The sequence below is a fragment of the Manacus vitellinus genome, unplaced genomic scaffold (assembly GCF_001715985.3).
Source record: "Manacus vitellinus isolate BGI_N305 unplaced genomic scaffold, ASM171598v3 scaffold_22_pilon, whole genome shotgun sequence".
Classification (NCBI taxonomy): Eukaryota; Metazoa; Chordata; class Aves; order Passeriformes; family Pipridae; genus Manacus; species Manacus vitellinus.
The window spans coordinates 13,668,191-13,688,605 of NW_021939632.1; the positions used below are offsets into that span (position 1 = coordinate 13,668,191).

General features: G+C 36.2%; 1 protein-coding gene across 3 annotated transcripts in view; it reads right to left on the reverse strand.

The window, feature by feature from the left end:
* The window catches only part of TLK1 (tousled like kinase 1), a 62,374-nt gene that overhangs the window by 4,182 nt on the left and 37,777 nt on the right, over window positions 1-20,415 (reverse strand). For all 3 annotated transcript variants that reach the window (XM_018072513.2, XM_018072514.1, XM_008931022.2), the window contains 10 exons: window positions 19,578-19,766; window positions 12,847-12,913; window positions 9,154-9,251; window positions 5,999-6,080; window positions 5,630-5,721; window positions 5,454-5,543; window positions 4,773-4,942; window positions 3,517-3,652; window positions 888-999; window positions 489-596 (listed from right to left, as the gene is read on the reverse strand). In XM_018072513.2, the coding sequence (XP_017928002.1) occupies window positions 489-596; window positions 888-999; window positions 3,517-3,652; window positions 4,773-4,942; window positions 5,454-5,543; window positions 5,630-5,721; window positions 5,999-6,080; window positions 9,154-9,251; window positions 12,847-12,913; window positions 19,578-19,766 (1,144 nt within the window). The remainder of the gene's footprint in view (window positions 1-488; window positions 597-887; window positions 1,000-3,516; window positions 3,653-4,772; window positions 4,943-5,453; window positions 5,544-5,629; window positions 5,722-5,998; window positions 6,081-9,153; window positions 9,252-12,846; window positions 12,914-19,577; window positions 19,767-20,415) is intronic.

Genomic DNA, 20,415 nt, shown 5'->3' on the forward strand with positions numbered 1-20,415 from the left:
CTCAGCTTTGAATTAATACACACATATTATAACCTTTCAATAGGACAAGTGTTAGCAGTCATATGCTCCAGGTACTTGGTAGTCAAATAGTTCTTCAAGCCAATAAGGTTGCAGAGAATAACATTCACTATTTTCAGAAAGAGCTTGTTAGTATCAGCAGAAGTATTTCACAAGAACTTCTAGTGAGACAGCCTGAATGAGACACATAAGGTCCTCTGGGCAAAACCAAAGCAGACAATTTCTGAGGTGGCCTACTTTAAAACCACGTGCATATTTTTGGAATATATATATAGTCTTGCTTTGAAGTACATGGTTTTGAAAAGTCCCAGAATAAGCTTGCTTAAATAAAAATATCAAAATGCTAGTTCTCTGTTATGTTTTTCTACATGTTTAGTTACTATGTCTGACAAAATTCTTGGGTTAACAGTAATTTTACAGCTGAATCCTTTAAGATGAACATTTTACTCAGAGATGATATTAAAAGTTACCTTGGCTTCATTGCTTACAACAGGTTTGACAGGGAATTGAACTTCTGTGGCTTTTAATATTGTATTTTCTTGTAAAATATCTTGCTGTGATTGATTGTGGCCAAATGGCTGAAAAATAAGCACATGATTTTCTTCATGAGAATTATCCAACTACTTTGATTTTTTTAAGTATTTATGCCATAGTAAGCTGCTGCAGTGTTAATACAAACTGCTAACCATTCTGCAAATAAAAAAGTTGCAAGCAAGATTTTCTAGTTTCTTGCTGTATCAATGCACACTGCCAAAAAGTAACACAAGTAATTTTCCATGGAAATTCATGTTTTTATGACTGTAATTCACAGTCTACTGAAAACAGGCATTGACACTAAAACTCTTCAGATTTTCAAACATTTTCCTTACCTTTCTGCCATAAAGGCATTGGAAAAAGATTACTCCGACTGACCATACATCAACCTTATTAGAAATCTTTGGTGGCTCTTTGCCAACTACAAAACACTCTGGAGGCAAGTACCTGGAAAACAAAACATGCATCTCAGTGTCTTTAAGTATGGCATCACTAGAACACGTTCAATTATCAAACTGTACAAACACCTCAGGTACACATCTCTGATCTTCTGACAACTCTACAGCCGCCTTATGATCTGTATTCCAACACCTCGCACACCCATCAAAACTGACATTACAGGTTTTTGCACAGTCAGTCAAACAGAGGGTCTCTTTCACACAAGCACAAATACAAGCATTTTTTTACCTAAATCGTCAACTATCACTTTGTTTTTAATTGGGACCCCAGTTTAAATATGAACTTTCTCAATCTATCAAGGCAAGGAAAGATGAGAGCCAAACAGCTCATTTTACAGCAAGGCCTGGTTAGGAATCAAAAATAATGCAGATATGGCTTAAAGACTCTTTACCTAAGTTTTCAGTAAAAATGATGATGTTACCCAGAAGGGTATATGATAGACAAAGGCAATTGCTATTTCCAGCCCTATGACCTGTAGGAATACTTGGAGAACTGAAAGCTGAGAAGTTCCTGTGCCAATCCTGAATTAGAAGAGAACTGATGAAGCAGAACTTCCTTTAAAAAGCAAACAAAACCTTCCAAATGTATCAATTTCAGTGAGGTATTATTGACCATAATATCTAAAATTGAAAAAGGCATAAAAACTATTAGAGCAAGTCAGACCAGGCATTCTTTCATCAATGACACGAAAGACTTAAAAAGAAATTCTGAAGAAATATTTGTAGAAATGGAAATAAGGAGAAAAATGAATTAAGAATGCAACAATTTTGAACAGTATCAAACACTCTCTTCTGGAATACTTGTCTACAATTCTGATTACAAAAACCAAGAAAAGTGAGCTTAAAGTGATATAAGTGCAAAGAAGGTTACCAAAATGATCTGACGAATGGAGAGCCTATAGTTCGGGGGGGGAGGAGGGGGAAGTGAAGGCTATAAAAACACCAAGGAGCAAGTACTGGGAAGAGAAACAACCTACTTGAGGGAGGACAGTGTTGGCACAGGAACAAACAAGCATAAACTGGCCACAAATAAACCCAGTCTGTAAATTAGAGGATTAGGTTTCTAATGATCAGAGAACTGAGGTTACAGAAGACACTTCAAATCAGATTACTGGGGACAAAACACTAACTAAATTTAATACAAACGTCTGTAAGTTTACAAAAGAGATTATGTGACCTAACTGCCTGAAAAGGCAGGTAACTAGATGCAGTGAGTGAAGAAATCCCTTCCAGGTCTATGCTGCTGACAGTTTGTGCAATGTACTCTGAACAGACTCATTCCCCATCTCAAACTCACTCCAAGTATTTCTCTCCTCAATGATGACTTTGGGCTCAGAGAAAGCATGATTTAGAAATGCAGATTCATTGTCAACCTATAATGGTTACAAATCTTTTTTACTCTTAGTTTACAGCGCTAGTAGTGCCTGTGGCATTCTAGATTCAAATCCAAAGGCCAATATTTTTTTACATACTTTCCTACAGTAAAATACTTAAAGTGGTGTTGAAACAGGTAAAACACGAAAAAGAGTAGCAAAAGCCTAACACTTCTAAAATGTTTTAATAATCATCTTTTCCCAGTATGTGCACAGTGGCATTTGTGGAAGAGTATGTGTGTTTTCTTTTCTTAAAAAACCTGAAGGATAAGGCAAAAACTTTATTACATGCAACTTCTGAATATGGCAAAAGTTGCAAAGCAAATGGGAATGACTCTGGCTTCTCTGTTTAGTTAGGTTTCAGCTCCTGACTGATCTTACTACAGGCACAATGAGAGAGAAAGAGCAAATGAATTGACAAGTAACAACCTGGTCAATACAGGCTTTCTAATCCACCCACCCTGACACAGCTACCATGTACCCAGGCTCAAAGGGCTACTGTGCCATGAAGAAACTGCATCTTCAGAGAGCAAATTCTAAAAACAGATTTTCTGTAAGCAATGAAATGCCTATTGCCATTTCTGTTCTTGGGCAGCTCTAGAACTTCAGTGTTTTGGACAAGCACACAAATGCACACAAAAAACAAATCACAGCTGTTGAGCTGTCATAACCCTTTAGGATGGAAGAGTGAATACTCTTTTGTCCTAAGGGCATTATCTATTGGTAATCCCTGGTCTACGATTTCCAAGTACTAAGCACCCACACTTAATCATCACAGCTCTGTCAAATGTCTTCAACCACCAGCAGCCAAAGATTAAACACCTGCTTCTTTAGAGGAAGCCATGTTTCTAAAGCACAGTGATCATCTCCACGCTTCTATATACACACAGACACACCACATACACATATATAAAAGAAATAAACAACACACACTCACACTCTCTTATCTTACTTGTTACTCTTCTAACATTTGGGAATATCAGCATTAACAGTACTGCACAAAACCCTTTCTTTGTCATCCATGTTAATATTTTTAGTCCTAATTCTCTCATTAAATTGGCTTTATAAGAGAGCATTTACAAAATCCGAACCATTAGCCAAAGTCTAAAGAGCAAAATCAAACCAGGCCTCACCAGTAAGTTCCTGCTCCCTGTGAAGTTAAATCCATTCCATCCACCCCATAGCTATCATCATCCATTATTTTGGACAGGCCAAAATCAGTAATTTTTATTTCTCCACATGCTGTTCCATCTACAAGAAGGATATTACCTATTCAGGGGGGAAAAAAGAAAAATTACCTCAAAACAGCTAAAAAATGCTTTATTTTCAAAACCAGGTTCAATTTCTAAGAACATCTAACTTGATGAGGGCTGACAACTTTACATCATCTTTATATCCTCAAGTCTAGAGTAACTTGACTATAAAACGTTTCAATGCAGTTTCAGGAACTCTCTGGGTTATCATGAACTGAAATGGCACTCTCAGCTGGGGGCTGGCTGGTCAGCAAAGAAACACCAAAATATAGTGATGAGACACCAAAATGCAGCATTATACCAGTTACCATGAAGTTTCACTCTTTTTCTACCAGAACGAATCCTACACTACATGTTTCAGGGCTTGCACATGCCACAGAATTGTGGCAAGAAATTGCTGTGACAATACAAATCTTACTCCATGTTTTAAAGTTGTACAATAATTTCTTGATATAACAGTTATTTGAAGAGACTAAGAATACATTCTGTACAATTCCATAAGACAAGAGAAACTTGTATGAACAATTTATTACACAGCACTAAGCAAACAGCCTGGCACTAAGAGTTACTTTACAAACCCCACACTTGGAATTGCAGCAGACTAAAGCACATGAAGAATACAAGCATCATTCATGCAAGGTGGTAAAACAAAGGCCATGGAATCAAGACAGAATACATTGTTTATAACAATGTTTATTATTCATTGTAAAGAAAACCTTCTGTAAAGTCCTCTTTTGGAGTGCTTATGCTGGGATGCTGAAAGTGACTGATTACCTATTTCAATCCTTCACAAGTTAAGAAAAACATATAGGAAAAATTATTTACATATCAGCATTGAGCCAACTAATGATCTTATCTGTTTATACTGCTAAGTATCAATGCATGTATCTATTACCTATATGATTTTTTCCTAAAAATTCAAATCAAAATAATGCAAAGTAGAAAAGTTATAACAATCACTTTCCACAGAAAAGGCAGATCACTCTGACAATGAAACTAGAAAAGAACACACTTTTTTCCATTGTTTACAATAACCCTGACACACAAGACAATTTTGGTTTTTTGAGGCATGAATTACAAACAAAATAAAGGATAAAAAATAAATTACATTTTCAATCGTAACATTTCTCACTTACCTGGTTTAAGATCATAGTGTATAATAGGGGGCTTGATCTCATTGAGATACCGTAGTGCATTTACTATTTGCATTACAATGGACCTAGCTTCTTTCTCTGACATCAACTTATGTTGCTTGAGATAGAAATCCAAGTCATTGCCTTCACAGTATTCTAACACCGTGCAAAACCTAGAGCAGAATTCAGAGACAAAATTAAATAACGTATCACACTGCATAATTAGAAACAGACATGACAACCTAGTTTCATACTGACAAGTTTAAGAATGGCTGCCTGAATATTAAACTATATGAATTAAATTGTTCATAGAACATGATGTAACTATTAGTTTATGAAAAGTGACATAAATCAGAACATTCATACTCACTAAAAGAGCAAACGCATCCATGCTGGTGAGAGGTTAAGTTAAAAAAACCCCTCTATTTTTAGCAGACACATTTCTCAAAAGAAAACCACCTTAACTATCCCTGAAGATGTGACACATTTCATGCGAAGAGGTGTAGGACAGTCACCAGGGGCTACACTTAGGCCAGTAATGCTCTTGATGTCCTTTAGTCTTGGAAACTTGCCTAAGATATGGCAGCCTTTCGAAGCTGCCCTGCAGCACCTCTTGCTCTGCCCAAAACCATTACAACACCGCATGTTCCTTGCACCCTAAAATCCTGGCTAAGTTTTACTTACGTATCTGTATCCAGGGAGAAGTAGTCATACAGTTTAACTATTCGGGGGTGATCCAGTTCTTTGTGTATTCTATACTCTCTGCAGGCATGTCTAAAAGAAGATGGATACATTAACCTTCCACAATCAATAAAATGCTATTAAGCCTAACATATGAAGCGTAAGTCATTAATATTTACTTGTGGTAGTTTTCTTTCTTTTCATCCCTCCAGCTTTTGTTAAGCTGGTGAATCTTCACAGCAGCATATCTTTGTTCATAGAGATCAAAAGCCTAAAAAAGAAACACACAATTATGGGAAAGTTATAATGAAAGGTGATAAAAGCAACATCCAATAAAGAGAGGGAAAAAACTGGCATGTAATTCACGAGTCTATTGACAAGTCTATTGTAATGACACCTACCACTCCACAGGTTAATCGAAGTTTGCTCAACCAGTGTTTAAAGAGTACACCACATTACAATCCTACTTATTTAAATCCCCTTCCATCCCCCAAAAATTAAATGTACATGGTTCAAACACCAGACTTATCAGGCTCAATAAACTCTACCTTGTATACTTCACTGAAGCCACCTCGGCCAAGTAAATGGAGTAACAAATACCGTTCATTCAATGTGGGGTGATCTTTAAATCTTGAAAGAAAAAAAAAATCTGTTTAATTCTATTTAAGGTACACAAAGAGAATACACAATGTAAAGCTTTTAGTATTATTTATCAAATGGAGTTTTCTTTTTACAAGCTACATATAATATGCTAAGCAACATTACACCATGTGAAACCCTATGGCACAACTATAGAACACGATGAATTTCAGTACCTTTTGACTATTTAGTGTACAAATGCTATCCCAACACCGTCACCAAAACATGTTAAGAAAAGCATGCTTAAACATGTGATATAAGGGGTCTCTCTTTGTTGTGCCAATTTTTAGACAAGTCTCACACTTCGCCCTTCTAGAACAGACAAGAAGGATATTCTTTCAGTTTCACACAAAACATGACCAGGCCTGTTCCTCTCTCTTTTTCACAAAATAAGATTTTATATAACACTAAGAGGTTAAATCAGAAACAGTGATACAGAGGAAAACACACCAAAAGACTGAATATCTGCTCACACTCTAGGCAAAAGCAAAAAGAAAACACTCCTTCCAAACACAAAATGAGGCTGCAGGACAGAGTAAAAGGACCATACTCTCTTTCCTGAAATATGCAGAAGACAAAATATATCCTCCCATCCAATCAGGGGGAAGAGAGGTGAATACTCATCACATTTTTAGTACAATAATGAGACAACTATACTCATGAATCTAGGGCAAGCTGCCAGTTACATTCCATAGAAAACTTTAAGAGGGGGTTTAAGGCTAGTCTGTCAACAGGTCATCCCATCCTTCCATATTCCCTACAGTTTTGGAGGTATGGTCACAGGTAGTCAAGTATTTGAGGGCTGACGCATATTCTTGCTTACTATGCCCCTTTTAGACATAAAGTTTTCCTTTCCATTCACTATGAAGATACATATTTCAATGCTAAAAATTTTTTTAAAACCCATTAACAGTTACTAACACATTCAGTGTAGAAGAGAGAACAAATTTTGAGGTAGCATCATTAGGCAACTGATGTCATGTGACCAGTAGTCCAATTCTTTAAAATCACACAACAAATTTAGATTCATATTTTCTTGGTCCTTCTATTACACATGTGCCACTAGTAGGGCCAATCTTGTGAATCTTACCACATTCCCTCCCCACTGCTGCTTTTGTTACTCTGTGTGGCTCTCCATGGCTAAGAACCTGCACCCCAACATCACATGGGCTCCAAACCCAGACAGGGAAGCCCTAACTCTCAACTTGTCCTGTTACCCCAGTGCAGTTGTAGACATACAGATTTACCCACACGTAGATGGATTTGCTGCTGGAATAAGAAAATAGGTTTAGCTTTACACCACAGCTGGAAGCTGAAAACTCAGCAGGATTTGAGCCAGAACCTTACAGCTGCTTTGCCTCAGAACCCTCTCCCTTACCAAACAGCCAGATTGCCAAGACATGTCAGGAAAGACAGCAGGGGCAACACACCTAAATTACTTCTCCATTGCTTCTCTCTTCTATGGGATGACTGGGAACTGTGGCTTGGCCACTTTGTAAATACTTCTCTAAACTCCCACAAAACCATGAAAACACAGTTTAAAGCTTTTTGTTCTGGACCATAAAATGTGTCAACAGTGACTGCAGACAGTGAGCAGTGAAGCTGCAGTATCCTGCTTGTCCATCTCCTGTAACTGTTTTCAACTGCAACTGCAATTTGGACATTCTTTCCCCCACCACAGGCAACATTTACACAATCAAAGCCTGTCATTTTTCTGTGCCATTTATTACCAATTGTTGAAGGATCCTTTTTAAAAAATAAAATCCCTTCTTCTAATGCAAACATTGAAGATTGAAAAAAACTTGTCATTTAACCTGCTTGTTTACTTGTTGTAGGACACTTACTTTAAAAAGATTCTGCCATCAATGTGTAAGCATCAACACCCATGACTTTTCATATCCAAAACACAACACTAGTTTAGACACAAATTAGCACTAAAGCCACACGGTAACAAAAAATTTCTGTATTACTGAAGGGTAGGTACAGGGACCATCAGAACAGTTAAGCAAAATTTCACATCTAGTTCTTTTAGTGTTTTAGTGTATACATAATTCTATTGTGTATAAAAAGTAAAAAATAAAATAAAATCCGGAAGGCTTAAGGCTACTGTTTCATTTACATTTCCTAGTGTAGAAGGCAAAAAGTCCAGTCCCATCATGTCCTTCCCCCTGGCTCATTCCACCCTTGCACTGCCCTCTCTCCTCATGGCAGCATAAACATTTTTGCAACTGGGGCAGAGAACTAGACCAAGCAATTGATCCAGGGTTAAAATTAATTCAGAAAAATATTGACCACAGGAGCTGGTTTTAACTTGGATCAATTTCCAGTATCTGTTCAGTAAAGAAATGCCATTGCAAGCACAGAAAAAGGGCTAAGTAGGCAGAGAGAGGCAGAATCAGTTCCTTTTAAACAACAGGGTCAGCTGAAAGTGTGGGTGAAAATGAAGTGTTAGTGTCTGTATTCATCATCATGGAAAACAGACTTAATTTTTTAAGTTATATAATTATTACTTTCAAATCTACACAGTAATAGTTAATATTAAATAGCAATTTAACATTATGATACGCTACTATCCAAGGTAAAGTAGAGTAACATTTAAAGTAATATGGCTTTTTCCTGCTAGGTACCTGTACCTAGTAGGAATGAAATTACAGTGCCATAAAACCAAAACTAATTTTAACTGCTGCACAAAATCGCAGCAAACTTCTCTGCCATTTTCTTGCATTATTGTCAGCTAAGTGAATTGCACTAGGTTCTCTTACAAGTTTTTTTTTCACTCTAGTGATATGGTGTAGCAAGTTTTAGCTCTCCACTATAAGCTGTGTATATATATATATACTATATATATATATATATATGTTATTTCTTGCATATTCAACAAAACCATTAATAACTTTACCAAATTATAAGTAATTCTAATTTTTTAAGTTTAAATTAAGTTGCTGTTTAAAATATGTATATAAACACAGAGAACCAAAAAAATTATGAACAAGTCTCCTCTGTAAAGTGTAATTTTAGAGCATTATTTTAAAAACAGACATGCAAAATTCAGACAGCATCTTACTGTGAATTATCTTCATTATTTATTCTTTTCAGTTCTCTTATGTGAAGATTCCTAACTCTTTCCAAACGTTCAAGTTCTGCTTGTATTTCAGCTTCCTCCTGCAAATGGAAAGAAGGAAATATAAAAGCTCATTTACTCCCCATTTGAAAAGGGTATTTTTACCCCTGCATCAATACTAGTGGTGATGAAGGAACATTACATCACAAAACCCTGCTGAACTAGAAGAAAGCATTGCTTTTCTCTTAAAGCTAGAAAAATTCAGAAAGATAAGGCAAAAGCCTGTTTCAAGGAACCTTTCTGTCCATGAACCCACAGGTAATGAGATGTTCACAGTTTTGTTCTGCACTGTAGGGATGCTATCTGAAATAAGAGGCAGCTGGGTTTTGTACCTCAGCCAAGGAGATAAATTATCTGGGAAGCGGTCTGAAATTGATGTCCAAAAAAGAAAAAATTGAGATATGTGCAGTTACTGATTTTGTACAAACCAACATATCAAGAAAAGACATTTAAAATATTTTGAGGTTGAAGTTCAAATCAAGGAAAGGAAGAAAAGAGTACATCATTACAGCAGAAATCTTCTTAAGGTGCTGCTACAAGACAGGAAAACCAACCTAATTTAAAAAGATTTTCCCATTTGTATCTTATTAAAATAACAAATGCAGAATGTATGTTGCCTAAGATTTAAGTGTAATTTCAAAAGAAGCATGTCAGGTAGGAGGCACATTCCTTAACTAATTTCAGCACTTAATTTTATCTCATCTTTATGCTACGTATCAGAGAACAACAAAATAATTTTTTATTCAGATTCTCTAAAAAAGAATTCATGATGCCTAATTTGTGGAAATCTATGTATCTATACTCAAACTGAAAAATATACTTCATACACTGTAGTTATTATAGATTTCAGAGTCAGTGCCTCTAGAACTTGAAAGTCTGAAGAAAGGGGAGACAAAATTCATTCGTATCAGAAAGCTCGTAATTATGGAATTATTTTATCTGAAAAGGAAAAAAAAAGGCCTGGCATCTGATACATATTTTTTTAGTAGCAGTGCCCCTCATCATCTCTTGTGATTTTGGCACAGTCTCTTGCACAGCCACATGGTAAATCAAACCAGAATACTGATCAATCTTCTCTTTAAAAGAAAAAAAAAAGGGAGAAAAAAAATAGAAAAAAGACACTACCATCACAAAAAAATACATATTTTCTCTTTGAAAGAAGCTAGATCAGTTCTCTAACAGAATTTATTCTGTGACTGTACAACTTGGTGGTGCTGGTAAAAGCAACAGGGTAACAAGTCATAGCACTAGGGGATGGAGGCAGAAGTCAGCAGGGTAGAGAGAAAATGGCATAAAGCTAGTATTTTCAAACATTGTATATCATAAATTCATACTCTGAAACAACAACTGCATTTGATAATTTAAACCACACATTAAATGACCACATATCCAATGAGTTGAGGAGTCCAAACTAGATGATTTCAGTGGATATCCTGAAACCCTCCCCACAAACCATGGAAAAAACTCTCATCCAAAAACAAGACATGAGATGAACCTTCATTCAGAAAATGAAATTAAATTCCTAATAATTTAAAAGCTGGACTAAGTAGTTCTAATCTGCTAGCAGATCTGGGTGGACCATTTGTTCTTCCTAAAATATGATGTCAAGAATTAGGGTTTTTTTCCTGTTTATACAACGTTATACTCTTTTTTTTATATTTAGATGGTTCCCTGCAGTTCTGTGTTAAATATCCTGAAATGACAGGCAGTTCCTCATAACCCTTCATAAAGAATTCTAGTCCTTCTCCCCACAACAACGGCCACACACTTATACACACACAATTGTCTATGTTCTTCCCAAAGGCTGACAAAAAAAAAAAATCCATCAGTTATGCCTCTTTTGGACTTTTTTGTTCATATATTATGCAATTCAGTGGTTCTCAAAATGTGGTTCATAGGCCAATGTTAGTCCAAAGAGAACTGGCTGGTTGCATTGTTTCCAGCTGTTATTTAGGACACTCAGGCTGTGAATACCTTTAAGCAAGAATGAACCAGCTTAGCTGCCTCAGGTCACTGCTATATAAAAGGAAGTGAGAAAACAAGAGCCTCTCTCCAGGACCAAAGCCACTAGCTGGAAAAGAATTTCCTGGGTAGCAGAAGGAAAAGAAAACTGGTGGTGGCAGCATGTACAGGGCACCAAAAATAAGAGCACCAGGAAAGCATCTGGAGAATGAAAAGGAAGAGGAGCAGAGAGCAAAACAGCATATGCTGAGGGAAGGAAGGAAAAAACGTAACTAGCAAAGAAGCACCAGGAAAGAAATGCAGCCACATAAAAAGAAGGTAATAAAATTGTTTTCCTTAGTTAATGACAAAATCTGTATCACACATAAGAATTAAGATGCAAGAATGTATTTTTATTATTATTTTCAGATATACTAAAACATAATTTGCTAAGAAGTAAAATAGTTTCCTCTCTGGCATTCAGTCAAGGAATTTTCTTCTTATGCAAAGTACTCCAGAACTGATGCTCAAGGTGAAACTGAAATTCCAGAATTAAACAACTATGTAACAGCTTCCTTCATCTACCATTTCAAATTTCCATTAGACTTCAAAAAAGTTAAAGCATGGGAAAAAACCTACAGAATTTCATGTGAAGTTGGTACTATTTCTAAAGCATTAACAATGACGAACTATGAGGGCAGTCTACTTCACTAGTGCCAACAAGTTACATGCAGATTCTCTACTGCAGATTCAAGTATTTTCTTGTCATATTCTTTAAAAACAGTAACAACATTCTCACAGGGCCCAGTTCAGTTTACTAGAGTAGGATTTATAGGAGGTGTCTGGTACATTTGATGAGAACAGGCCCAAAACAGACTCTTGCAACATTTCAAGGGGAAAAACACTATGACCTGTCTTGACTGAACAACTCAAGTACTACACAGCACACATCGGTACTTTTCTTTCACTCTTGTTGAGGTATTTCTGTCTGCTTCAACTGTCATTCCTCTTTACAAATTAATCCTCAAAGGCTTTGCTTGAATGAGCAATAGTTTGTTCATATCATAATTATCTCACTACACAGATTTATTAGAATGATGGGCTTCAAGAAAAGTTTTTTTCAAAAGTCAAATACTGGAGTAAAATATCTGACTGCAAAAATAATTTAAGATACAGAGAAAAGATTTTCTGTAAAAGTAGGAAAATTATATTCTCTTGTGATAGGTAATATGCTAACTGACAACAACTGAAGTGGATATTGCAAATGATGAAAACATTACATTCATTCAAAAATACAATGCTTTGTAAATTGAATGTTTTTAAAAGTCAAAAAAACTAACACAAAATCTCCATATATCAAACTTTGCTGACTCCTCTTCCTTAGTTCTGAAACAAGAGCTCAGGAAGTAGGAAGGGAGAAGCAGTATTGGTGGTGTCATCACTGTTACCACTGCTTTAAGGATTTAAGGAATCAGTACAGTGTTACACTGGATGGACTCACTACTACTCTCCTCTCAGTTTTTATGGCAAGTTGCACAAACAAAAAGAAAAAGAAAACTAAAACCACTATTAGGCATAAAGCTGTACAGCAATTGTAGTATTAGAGTTTCTGATCAGACAGCTCTCAACAAGCCCTCTCCTTATTCTGGTAGTACTGGTTTTTGTGGTTTTAGTCATGATCAAAAAAACCCATACCTTTTTGAGATGTCCTAATCGAAGTTTGAAAATTTCTTCCTGTTCATGATACTCAGCTAGAGTCAAACTGAAAAACAAAACAATCATGTAATTAAAGCTTTTATATGGTGGCAAACAAAACAATAGCATTCTTACTTAAATACTGTAGTATATACAGTATCTTATATTATTTAGTACCACAATACTAGAAGTACATTTTTTAATCATCTGAACATCTTGGTTTGTAATTTCAGGGCCAAAACATACTTACAGAATGCCTCTCTGTCTGGCATTCTGGAATATTAATTCCACTGGATCTGTTCTCTCAGATAGCCTGTAAGACTACCTAGGTGCATCCTGAATAATATCAGTGGTCCCTCACTGTCCATAGACTCGCTAGGACATGAAGTCAGTTATCGTGCAGAGGATCTAAACTGTTCATAAAGATTAGTAACTAAGAAGGCCGCGAACTGACTGCAGGCAGGATCCATCGGATGAACGAAAAAGACACAGAAGACAAACGACCAAAGAAAAGAAACCAAAGAGACTTAAGTTCCAGATTAGAAACCATCCACACATGAGAAAGAAAAACAGGGGATGGGGAAGGAGAAAGAGGTATGGCCTCCTTGAAAGGGTTCACACAAATCCCTACAAACCAATTAAAATTAAACTTTTTATTGTTTTGCCTATATTTAATATTTTTTGCATGATACAAAGCTAAAAGTAATAGTATAATATATTCTCACAAAGTCCATATTTCGGTGAGTTCAATTACCAACTGGAAAGATAATTACCCAAGGTGTTTAGAAGGCTAGAAATGCTGTTCATATTGCAAGTCTAAGGACTAGAATGTCTTAAGAATCACCAGTAGTTTCCCCAGAGGTAAGCAAATGCTAACTTCAATAAAATTCACAGAAATCTAAAAGACTATAAGACTTCTTCCTCCCTTTTAAACTTCAAGTTCACCATAGTTTTCAGAATTCTAACTCCTGTATTTACTGGGTCTCAAAAGTTGTTAATAAAGGAGTGCATCTTTTTAGAATAAATACTGGTGGTCTTGAAGCTTTCACAGAGACCTTCCCATTCCTGATATTATAAATACTGAATTTTGCTGCCCATATTCTGATTTGACCAGGATAGAAGACTGATTCAACCAAATATCAGTAAAATTCTGGGTTCTTTTTTGACCACAGTATCTATATTTTCAAGAAACTAGAAACATCTTCACAAGACTGCATTTATTTCATCAACCTTCTGGGTCTGTAATGTATAGAAAAAACTCAGATCAGGTGACAAAAGCACCCATCATCACATCCTGTCAGAATCCAAGAAAGAAGCCATACTTTCTTTTACAAAGCATCATACAAAGTTACCCTGCTTTTTTTTTTTTCCTACTGGGAATCAAAGCAGTCTTGTATTCCAGTTAATAGACATTCCCAAACACTCTGAAGGCAATAATGTGAGGAAATTTGCCTCTCCAAGAAAGGCAAAAGGTCTCTTAGTACCAGATTTTGGTACCTATAATTTATGTTCTTTTTATAGCAAATTAAACTAAATGTGAAATGGAGTGTCTCAACAGCTAGGAAAGCTGGCAATGCATTTTCTGTGTAGTCCAAGCAACAGCAAGAAACCTAAGAAAGAAATGCTCTAATTCCTGTTTTAATACACCTGCTAGAACTATCCAAGAGAGCAACAAGCCCATGCTAGACAACTTACAGCAACATCTCTGACACCTTTTCAATACTTCTGTTAAAACAGCAAACTACTCTAACACGGATTAAGTTCTCAGTTAAGAAAGACAAAGGATCAATGTCAACGTGTACAAAGCTGAATACTGTTCTTTCCAGATTATTGTCAGCAGTATAAATTACAGGTTTGTGCATTTCCAGAAACACAGTTTGTCTTTCTCAGGAAAAAGTGTATGCATTTAGGTGACTTAGCAAAGCTGAGCCACAGGTAAAACACACTGAAAAGGTAAAGTTTATTGCACAACTTACCAGAATTTTCAATGAGCACTGAGAGTCCTAAGACCATAGATCTCCTTAAAAACTAATGCAACATAGAAAATAACGTTCCTATTTATAAAAGCTCAGATATTCACACAGTTATGATAAAGTGCCTAGACAGCTCTAGTAAGTATTGCTTTTCAAAAAATTCTGAAACAGCCCTCTTGAGCACAAAGTTAGAGGTCATACTGAAAACATTAAGATTCAAAGTCACCCTTTCCATGTTTCTATGCTATATCTCAATAAATGACTGTTTTCCATTTTTCTATTTCCTTACAAATCTAACTCTATTAGATGCACAGCATGATTCACAGCAATCTGCACCTGTCATTACTGACCACCACATTTTGGAGGAAGGCATATAAAAACACTGAACTGTACACAGACATAGTCACTTTTGATTTTGTTCATTTAGTTATGAAAAACAAAACTTTATTCCCTCATATTCAGAAACATTTACTGTTTTTCTAGGTTTATTATTATTTTTATCTATAAAGATACTGTAGTTTATATTAAAATAGCACACAACAAATAGCAGTAAAGCAATGAAAGTGTGTATGCTGTGTTTTCTGGCTAGAGGCTACCAGCCCACTGCACAGTCTGAAAACATCCTAGCAACCAAGAGACTGCTTCCCATCAGTCCACCACTTTCTACCTGCATCCACTCACCACACCTTTTGCAGGATGGTGGCATGCTGGGGACACGTTCTGAAAACAGAATCAAAGAAACATGGAATGGTCTAGTTTGGAAGGGATCCTCTAGTTCCAACCGCCATGTCATGGGCAGTGATGCCACCTACTAGCTCAAGTTGCTCAGGCCCCATCCAAGTCACCTACAAAACACCATCATTTCCCTCAGAAGGTGTTGCTCCTCCGTCACCTGAGACACACAGGTCTCATCAGATAAGGAGGGAGAAAGGTTGAGGAGCACAGGGGAGGGATGTCAACCAGAAACAGTTGCTGCTGCTGCTGCCATCTTAAGTTGGACAGTCAGGCCTGAGGCTAATCTGAGGAGCACTGGGGAAGGGCAGCTGGGAAGAGGTAGCATGGATTAATGTGGCAACAATCTGGTCCTGACCATGTATCTTTTTTGCTCGAAATTACTGTGCAATTGTATTTTAATTGTCTGCAGCCAAATAAACTCTAAAACACATGCAATGAATTCCTGAAATCCCCAAAAACGCACTGGACATACTCTGTGTATGTAGTATAATTTTCCTGTGATGTGTAGGGCCATGATGTGCCACTTTTCCTTGTTGCTGGAAGAAAGTGAACCACTTTCCTGGTCTGAAAGGCTTGATTATCATCGGCTTGATTATCACCAATTCAAACTTTTTTTTTTCAAATTAGCAAAGGTTTTGACACAATATGCATGGGCATACATAAGTAGTCTTCTTTTCACTTTTTCCTCACAAGTTCAGACAAAACCTTCTTCTATGGCCAATCAATCCTGGTACATTTACAAGCATCTCTTCTCCTAGTTGGAATATCATCCTGGATACACGGGCACAGCAGAATGCAGCCATGCTCCCAAACAGTCATATACACATCCAATACAAGTTTTTTGCCTCAATTTCTGAAGCTCTTTTTTTCTGGTCCAACCTTATTCTCGCTCTAGTTCCCCAAGTTTCTACAAGGATGAACAAATACTGACCAAGTCAAAACCTTTCACGATGTCTTTTCACCCATTGTTTCCATGTTTGCCTTAGAAAGAAACTGCCCCAGGAAAGGAGCTGTCTTTACTTGTCCAGTAAAGCCCAGACACATTGTTGGCACTTCAGCCTGAAAAAGTTTCTGAAAATATTTTTATTTGTTCTGTACAGAACAGAATGCTCCCTCTAAATGATGCATTTGTTCAGCTACAGTAACAAACTCTGCCAGCTCTCTCTGTTCTCCTATTCCGAATTGCATGCAGGGACAAGGATGCATGCAGGCTACCACTGAGGAACTGGGAAGCATTGGAAGAGGTGACTGGGAAGTGAATACAACTGAAACAGCTGAAGCTGCAGAGGAAGGACTAGCATTATAATCTCACAGACTCATCTCTCATGTCTCCAAAGAATTTGGAATAGTTTTCAAACAAGATTTTTTCCATGGCTAAGGAGGCAACCTCTATTTCAAATAAATGTTTTTTCTTTAAATAAATTTCAATTTATTCTTTTCATATAAGACTAATAAAATTACTTTGTTCAGTAGAAAACTCTCAAAATTGAAACTACTTTTTAGTTTTGGTTTAGGTCACAAAAGGTGAAAAAATTATGGAAAACCAGAACAGTGTTTAGACTCATCTGTTGCATGTTACTTAAAACACCAACCCACACTCACAAGATACTGGCAAGATGGCCACTTTTATACCAGTAACTTGGCTTTTACATGTGCATCAGAGACTACAGTATATTCAGCTAAACTAAAATGATTCCCTTATTAGGAATGCCTCAGGCAACACCTCCAGTCTGTTTCAAAATAGTTGACACCTGTTTTCAGAAAAAGCTTCAATACTGCTGATTGTTACAAAGCCATAAATCATTTTGTCAATACCAGAAGCTGGAGACATTTTCTAAAGCAAACACTGCAGTGGTAATGACACCTGTTGGTAACAACCTCTAGTAAGTTGTTTGTATGTTTAAAATAGACCTGTCTGATCACTTGTATATATGTTGTACTGATTTAATACTAGTTTAGTTCATTAATCTCAAGCAGCTCTGCTTTTCCTCATGCTTCATATAAACAGAACCTTTTCCATTTGGCTATACTAATTAAGATCATTATGAAGTAATGATAAGCACAATGTGATAAGCACAACGTAACAGGAGAGAATCACATACAGCAGATGACAAATCTACTCTAAAATGGAAGTGCACAATTAATGTTTTGCCAAGATACTCAAAACATTTAATTCTGTACTGAGAAGCAGAGAGGAGTCAACACATAATATTAGTATACAAAGTTATAACAAATCCCAAATTCAAATATTAAAAAACCCTTTCAAGGAAAGGCCTAAGAGTATAATGTAGCTAAATGATTCTGTGATCCCAAGATGTATTACAGATCTTCTCAAAGGTCTGAAACAAAATTTATAAGCTTATCATACAGGCAAGTAAATCTGATATCTGGATTATATAATGATCAAATTAGGATACTTAAAAGGTGCAACGGTTTGATTTAATAACTGCTTACACTTATGCTAGTATTGGATGCTAGGGCAATTTTGATTGTTCTCTTGGCAATTCCATAACCAGCACGCATTTTCATGTGCCACTTAACATGCAACAGGTTAAGCCAAATGAAATGAAAATTTGAAGTATCCTTAGCAAATTGGAAACGATTTAACACTGTGTAACACCACAAAATATTCTGAAGTTTATTATCAGGAATTCATCTTGTCCTAAACATCTCCTCTGTATTTTTTCCCAAATTCATATTTTATCACCTCTCAAAGCAGCAATAAGATTATGGGAATTTAACTGGTCAAAAGCTGGCAAATAAAGAGTTCTGTAATTTGCCAGGTATTTCCCATTACTTAAATGTTACTTCTAATAACAGGAGGGATTACATTCAAACTAACATGACAGTAATATTTACCGTACTATTCAGAAGTATTAATTATGGTCTAAGAAGAAACACAGGCATTAAGCACTACTAAAGAATCACACTGAGCAATGGTCCTTCAGCTCTCTGCCAAAACACAGGACTAACACTAACCAAGACTTGCTTACATTGCCAGCCTTACTACTGCATTTTCATATATTTGTCACAGCAAAACAACTTCACAATGTGAAATTTAAGAATGATGCATTATGCAAAACACATGCAGCTGTGTTCAACCCGATGGTCCAAACGTATCTATTTTGCAAATCTAACCAGAATAATTTATAGACCCCCCACCCTTGGACATATGAATTACTACCTCCACAAGTAAAGGTGACAGGTGACCACACGTGGCTTACTTCTGCAAAGTAACACAGATTAATTTGTTAGTCTTTTTAATCCTAGTTACTTACTTTTTAAAAATAAACTAGGAACAGATACACTATCAGCTGCAGCCTCTTAGCATCAAGGCAATAACAAGTATCTCCAAGCAGCAACTTCATAAAATATTAAAATTAAATGTCAAGAACACATTTCTGTGTCTTGAATTATACTACTCCTGCCCGCAGGAAAAAAATATCCCTTGAAAAAAGAGAGTTCTCTAATAGCTCTCAATTTTTATGTTTCAATGACAAAACATTTCAACACTGTCAATATGTGAAATGGGATCAGTAACTTCTGACAGCTGGTCTCAGGATCTAGCATTCAGAAGGTGTTTTTTCCATATGTTTTTAGACACATCTTCAAATACTAAAGGCCAAAAAAAGCTTTTCTTGTCAACTAAATACTATTACATGGAAAAAACCGATCTCTAACTGAGGGAGAAGCTCTTAAACCAACATGGAAAAGTTCAAAAGGTATCAGTGACATTATAAGAGAAGGAAGCCAGGATAAGGACACTTCTACATCAGGAAAACATAAGGAACGTTGCATAAACACAGAATGGTCCTTTCTCTGATGACTTTACCAAAAATAAATTGTGCAATTGTACAACAACTTCATAGACAGTGGTGCAAATTTCCCTAACATCAGCAAGTCCTCAGTGAGAATATAGCTGCTGAATATACTGAGTGTCTTTTTATGCTGTTATTTGAATAGAACGCACACAGACAATATCTGAGAATTTATGTAAAAGACTGATTGAAATGTTAAACTTACAGCTGTGGTAAATTGGGTCTAACAAAGGGATCGTTTTCTGCCCCATTCACAGCTTTATTTTTCCTCTGCTTGGGTTCAGAATTGGCAGATGGTGCCTGAGAATTATTTGTAGTTGGAGGCTTTCGCTTGGCCAGGAGCTTTCTTTGCCTTTCAATGTCTTCCCTTTGTTGATTCACCCATTCTTGCTGCCTGTAAACCCGAAAAAAAGCTTTATTAAAGTTTGATCCATTTGCATTTTTTAAAGAACTATCTTTTTAACTGGTAAGGCATTTAGAAATTTTAGAAAACTTACTGTATGTGTGAAAATGTTTCCTAGGAAAAAGAACACCAGTGTTCTTCATGAGGTGGAAACATTTTGCTAAAGTTATGGTACAATTTACTTTTAAATATGTGGTGGTTTGTTTTGGGTTGTTTTGTTGTGTTTTTGAAAGTGCTACACATCACTTCTGCACTAGTAATAGAAAAAAAAATATATCTGAGCTAGTAGATACCTTCTTTTATACCATCCAAAAAACCCATAACAGAATCAATAGAGATTACATCTGATTTTTATAGCCCAAATACTGAATTTGATCTGTTGCCAAATAAGTTATCAGTTTGGTTGTATGACAATTACAGCTTTTATGCAAAACTCACCTACAGTCTCTCTTTTTAACATTGTTTTATAAGAACAATGCCCTAAGCAATCACGTAATGCTAAGACTACATGCTGCCCTTCAAAAACTAAAATCTTGGTGAATTACCTTTTAAACACCTCTCTCTATATCTATCTATACCTCCAAAGATTGAATCAAATTCATTACCAAATAACACCTTTTGAAGTACTGTGTAATTATTT